The sequence below is a fragment of the Myotis davidii genome, unplaced genomic scaffold, assembly GCF_000327345.1.
Source record: "Myotis davidii unplaced genomic scaffold, ASM32734v1 scaffold149, whole genome shotgun sequence".
Lineage (NCBI taxonomy): Eukaryota > Metazoa > Chordata > Mammalia > Chiroptera > Vespertilionidae > Myotis > Myotis davidii.
The window spans coordinates 5,673,122-5,679,121 of record NW_006352194.1 but is presented as its reverse complement, the minus strand read 5'-3'; the positions used below and the strand labels follow the sequence as shown (position 1 = coordinate 5,679,121).

The 6,000-nt window shown below is 36.5% G+C and overlaps 1 protein-coding gene across 23 annotated transcripts in view; it reads right to left on the bottom strand.

Moving 5' to 3' along the window:
- EIF4G3 (eukaryotic translation initiation factor 4 gamma 3) overlaps positions 1-6,000 on the bottom strand; it is a 272,633-nt gene that overhangs the window by 129,844 nt on the left and 136,789 nt on the right. For 17 of the 23 annotated variants that reach the window (XM_015557211.1, XM_015557208.1, XM_015557218.1 and 14 more), the window contains 3 exons: positions 3,813-3,833; positions 2,785-2,964; positions 2,092-2,206 (listed from right to left, as the gene is read on the bottom strand). In XM_015557211.1, the coding sequence (XP_015412697.1) occupies positions 2,092-2,206; positions 2,785-2,964; positions 3,813-3,833 (316 nt within the window). The remainder of the gene's footprint in view (positions 1-2,091; positions 2,207-2,784; positions 2,965-3,812; positions 3,834-6,000) is intronic. The other 6 variants (XM_015557219.1, XM_015557212.1, XM_015557216.1 and 3 more) reach the window with 1 other exon arrangement.

Genomic DNA, 6,000 nt, shown 5'->3' with positions numbered 1-6,000 from the left:
TATTGTTCATAACATTTCTTCCACAGCCTGTATATGGCTCGACAAGTTTCAGAACAACATGTTCACTGAGAAGCATTGATGATGGTTGTTGTTCATCTTTCCCCAAATAAGGAAAACCATTCAAAACATATTTGCTACTAACATCTGATGCAAGCCAGAATTTGATGCCAAATTTGTTGGGTTTATTAGGCATATACTGTGTAAACCTGCACCTGGCTTTTGACGGAAATAATTGCTCGTCAACTGTTACATTTTGCCCTGGTTGATAGCAAGCTTGACTATTTTCAATGAACTTGTCCCATATTTCCGAAACCAAGGCAAACTTATTTATTTGTAGGTGCCTACTTCTTTTGGTTCTTTTATCAAAACGAATAAATCGTAGGATTTGCTTGAACTTTGCTCTGGCCATAGTTTTTCTAAAAAATTCGGGACCCTACTTTGCTGACGATAAATAACTGAGTTTTAAATTTTTTGCCTCGTAGGCTCCACGAGCATATAAAATCCCAATAAATGCATGTATTTCCGGTAATGTTGTTGTCCAATCGTTCCTCAAAATTCGGCGGCCTTCTTCTTCTATGCACTTTTTTAAAAATTTCCCCCCCAAGCAGTCAAAATGACTGCTTTCGGGCAATATAGGTATAACACATATATATATACCGGAAATGAAGGAGGGGGAGGTGACTACAATTATTAATAAACGCATTTATAGGTTGTATAAAAAGTCACAAAATTCTAAGAAATTCTGTCATTATATACATCATTGTTTTTCTAATTGAAATTAAAAAGCAGTCAAGTGTTAACTATTGACAAACTTTAAAATTAAAATACCTGCCAAGGAAACTAAGAAGAAAATAAACAAATGGGACTACATCAAAATAAAAAGCTTCTGCACAGAAAAAGAAACCATCAACAAAACAACAAGAAAGCCCACTGCATGGAAGAACGTCTTTGCCAATGTTGTCTCCAATAAGGGTTTAATCTCCATAATTTATAGGGAACTCATACAACTTAACAAAAAGAAAACCCTCATGCACTGCTGGTGGGAAGGAAGACTGGTGCAGCCATTGTAGAAAACAGTATGGAGTTTCCTTAAAAAGTTAAAAATGGAACTCCCATTCGGCCAAGTAATCTCACTTCTAGGACTATATCCCAAGAAATCAGAAACACCAATCAGAAAGAACATATGCACTCCTATGTTCATAGCAGCACAATTTACAATAGCTAAGATTTGGAAACAGTCTAAGTGCCCATCAGCAGAGGAGTGGATTAAAAAACTGCAGTACATCTACACAATGGAATACTACTATGCTGCTATAAAAAAAAGAAGGAACTTTTACCATTTGCAATAGCATGGATGGACCTGTAGAGCATTATGCTAAGTGAAATAAGCCAGTTGGAGAAAGATAAATATCACATGATCTCACTCATTTGTGGAAGATGATGAACAACATAGACTGATGAAAAAAAATGGATCCAGAGACAAAGAAGCACCTAATGGACTGTCAAACCTTAGAGGGAAGGCAGGGGAGGAGGAGGGAGTAGGGATGTAAGAGAGCAACCAAAGGAATTGTATGCATGCATATTAGCATAACCAATAGACACACACACTGGGGTGGTGGGGGCTTATCCTGGGGGTGGGAGTGGCCAGGGAGGGGTCAATGGGGGAAAAAGGAGACACATGTAATACTTTAAACAATAAAAAAAGAAATTAAAATATTGAAACCTCAAGGCATGGGCTCTTTGGAACAGAATTACCAACTCCTGCAGAAGGTGTCATTAAAACTAAATACATTTCTACCAAGCTGTCTTGGCTCAGTGGATAGAGCATCAGCCTGCGGACTGAAGGGTGCCAGGTTCGATTCCGGTCAAGGGCACATACCTGGGTTGCGGGAAAAACTAAATACATTTCTATAATAATCTTTCAGTGTAAGCCATTCTTTAAGAAGTAGCTTTTAGGTCAGAACTGTTTCTAACATTTTATCTACAAATAACTTCAGACCACTACATCTCATTGCCTAAACTGTACTGGCAAACAACAAAATGGATTAAATACAACAAATTAGCACAAATTGTTCAACTTTTCATACTTACCGTAAGCATTGGGGAAGTCTCCAGGTCCTGGTCCGGGATAAAAAGGACCTGGCCCCGGTGGTTGAACTGGATATTGTTGAGGGGGCCCAACATAAGGAGGGCCACTATGACGGTACTAGAAGAGAGAAATTAGACATTTATAAATAGTATGAAGGTAGCTTACTATAGAAAAAGTTTCGTGTGTGTGTGTATAAGAAGATCATTTAAATGAGGTGAAGCCACTTGATTAAACACATTCAAAATGTTTGCTTGCCATCAAGATGCGATGATGATGAAGAGAAAGATATGCCTTAAGGAAAGCCATACAGCATATTGGTACACAGGCAGACATGAGCTCCTTCCTTATACAATTAATTCAGGTTGGTAGCTTTCACTGACATTGAATAATATCACAGGAACCGCTTAATTATGGAGCCTATTTTTGAGCAGCTGATTGTGGGGAAGGGATGGGAGAAAAGCTAGGAGATAAAAACAATTTCTGTATCATTTTAGCAAGTTTTAAGTAGAGAGACATAGAAATATCTTTTTGTAATATTATGGAAAATGACAAAATGGCTGGACTTCTAACCAACAAAAAAGTTTACACATCACTAAACACTAATGCTATGATCCACTTTTCCTGCGGTCTCTGATGAGAACCTCAGTTAATCCCCACTCTCCAGCTAAACCACATGGACCTGAGAAATACTTTACCTGTGGTATACAGTACTGAGGGCCCTGGGGCACTGGGTACGGCATGGGCAGATGGTTAACCATCATGATGTGCTGATTGGCCTGATATACTGCAGTGGGGGTCTGTGCACCAGGACGAATAGAAGGACTGCTGTTCGGGATGGTAGCTCTAGGAGGCTGTATTTGAGGCCTCTGGAAAAACTGAGGAAGGGGGGGAAAAAGAGATTTATTTATTTATTTATTTTTACAAAGGGGTATAAGTAAATTTTACTACCTGAAACTTTCTCCTTGTTTCTACTAATAAAAATCTTATCAACTTCAATTAGAAATACAATATACATAAAATGAGACTAAACTGCCTATGGCTGGGTTCACAAAAATATTCTATATTCGTCACACTAGGTTAAGTTTTGATCATGTTATCACACATTTGAAAAAGGAGGGCAGTCTCATTTTTAAAATGAAGTCTCAGCTAATTTAAACAAAAAATTCCATACTTAATAATTTAAAAATGTGTGATAAAATATAATAAAAGGGGTAGCTGGTGTCTTTCTAAAATTTGTTTTGTTTTATAAAAATATTGATCCTTTCATAAAGAGTAGGTGGCTTATTTAAAAATTAAACGTAGTTTAGAAGAACAAGAATCTCTCTGGACATAAACATTTTTGTCTCAGTGTATCAAGGTTAAGTTAAATTAAAACTGTATGTAGGTTGTCTCATGTTGACTGTCCCATGTTGGAAAAAGCCTTCCTTTTCAAAAAAAAGTGGCAACCTAATACTAAAATGAACCCAATTTTGATTTCTCAAATAGTTTGCAATAAAAATGAGGGATCTAGACAGGCTGGCCTGGAAGGAGCAAAGCTTAAATCTCTCAAATGGCAACCAGAGTTTGTGGTTATTTATAGTTCTCACTGCACATTGAAAAGGCTTGAAACAATATACCAATATTAAATTCCCACTGTGAATTCAGCAGCAAACAGTCAATCTCATTGTAATAATAATAAGGGGACAGAGTAATAAGAGGCCATGCAGAACCAGTAGTTTGTTACCTGGATAGGTCTGAATCCTCCCTTCAATTATGAAGCAAGAAAGCAGCAGGAAACAGAAAGAAAGCCAATGGAAAAGCTTATAGATCAGTAGGAAAGGGTAGGGGATAGCATGCAGCTCAACAAAAATATCTATTTAGTATTAATAAGAGAAGGAAGATTAGAAAATCAGAATGACAATTCTCCACTTGAGAATTTAAGAACACATGGAATTGAAGAATCAAATCACATTTAATTTGAAAATAATTTAAAATAAATTAATCCAGTGGCAAAAAATATTCTAATAGTAGCCCCAGTTATAAGAGTTTGAAAGGAGATGTCTGCTTAATGGCACAAGTACAATTGGGACTAATGATTACTACTCTTGGCTCACAGATGGACATTACAGTGATTAGTTACTTAACTTCTCTAGGATACACTCTCCAGCTTCAATGGAGATAAGAGCTAACAATAAAAGTGCCATCTGTCATTTTAAAGTTTGCAACATATATCAGACTTTTCACCTAAGCAGGCATATAAGACGCCACTTACAGCTTTAAATAGGGAAATAAAATAACAGTCTAAATATGTGCTCTAGCTCCAAAATCTGAGTTGCTATTGGTCCAAACAAAAGCAAAAAAGCTTTGACCTTTGGGCCCAATCAAGTCTCATCCAGTGCTGGTCTTAATCATTAAGCTCCCACAGGTAGGTGGTAGAAATAGTAACTTTATATCTTGTGCTGAATTGGAAGAACTGGTATCCAGTGCCTGAGGCTCATCCCCATTCAGCCTTCATACCACAGGGCCAAAAAAACCCCACCCACCAATACTAAAAAGGTTAAGTCACTTAAAAAATAGACAGTAAGGTATAGCAGGAGAATGGAGTGAATGAGGAAGGCCAGAGAGTAGTTGATGGAGATGAAAAGAAAATGCAAGAGGCAAAGTTGGTAACACAGAAACCTGGGCTGGGCCATAGGAGAGCAATAATCTTCTAGTTATTTCCACTGACAAAGTTTTGGTAACAGAGAAGAATTTCTGCAACCAAGGACACTGAACTAGTAAACTTTCCCCACTAAGCTTCACTTCTCTTAATTACATAGAAAACAGAATTTATAATTCATCAATGTATGTGAGTTGCATGAACGTTTCAGGAATAAACAATCATTTTTATAACTTAGTTAATTTATCATGAGCCACAAAACTGTTAAACGCTTTAAGGTGAGAGAAATCATTCAGTTGCTCAACTTACTGAGCATTATAAATGTTAGACACAGTAGATAAAAAGATTAATCCTATAAGATCCTTTTCCATTAACTCTAGAGGGCAGCCAAGACAGTGAGAGTATCAAATGGGTACAGGTGATAATCCACTGTTGCTACATTATAATCAAATTTTTCAAAGTACTTATTGCTTGAAAACACATGGGATTATGGTGGAAGAGAGAGAGGAAATGAACCCATTTACTTATGCAGAGCAAGAGAAAGATATGGGGGCAAAGTCTTCCCACAATTTTAATGTGAGTACTTTTCTTACCACTATTTTCCAATGCTCTGCTAGGATTTTTAACCAGCCTGTCTACAAAAACTGAGGTTATTTCTTATTGAAAGAGGTTTCTGAATAGTATAAGACTTTTCTTCAGCGTCTTTTAAAGAGAAACAAGTGTTTTAATGATACTCCTCATATTAACGTACAGCTGAGCCACTTAAACACAAGATTTTTGGTTATATGGACATATAATAATTTTTTTATAAACTAAGATCTTAGCTTTGAAGCTAAATAGAAAAATATATTCATATAGGCACATTAAATAACAACACATAAGATTTATATAGCACTTACTAGCTACTAGGTACCATTCTAAATACTTTTCATAAACTGTATACCTATTAACTTAAGCAGGTACAGTTATTAATACCCCCATTAAATATTAAGGAAAAGGAAGATTAAGTAACTTGCTGAAGGTCTCCCATCTGTAACTTAAATATAGTCAGGTTCTAGGTCTGAACTTTTAACTGTACACTCTACCTCTCATGAAACAAAACACTCGTATTTTCAAATAAGTGTGCTCAGTCAGAAGAAATCTTTTCAAAGGCTAATGGGATGTGGCAAGACTTTTATCCAACTACACTAATGGGCGGAACATCCCTCAACAGTAATTGATTCCTGGTAAGAAAAATGCGACAGCAGTTACTTCACAAAAGTTGTATATCATT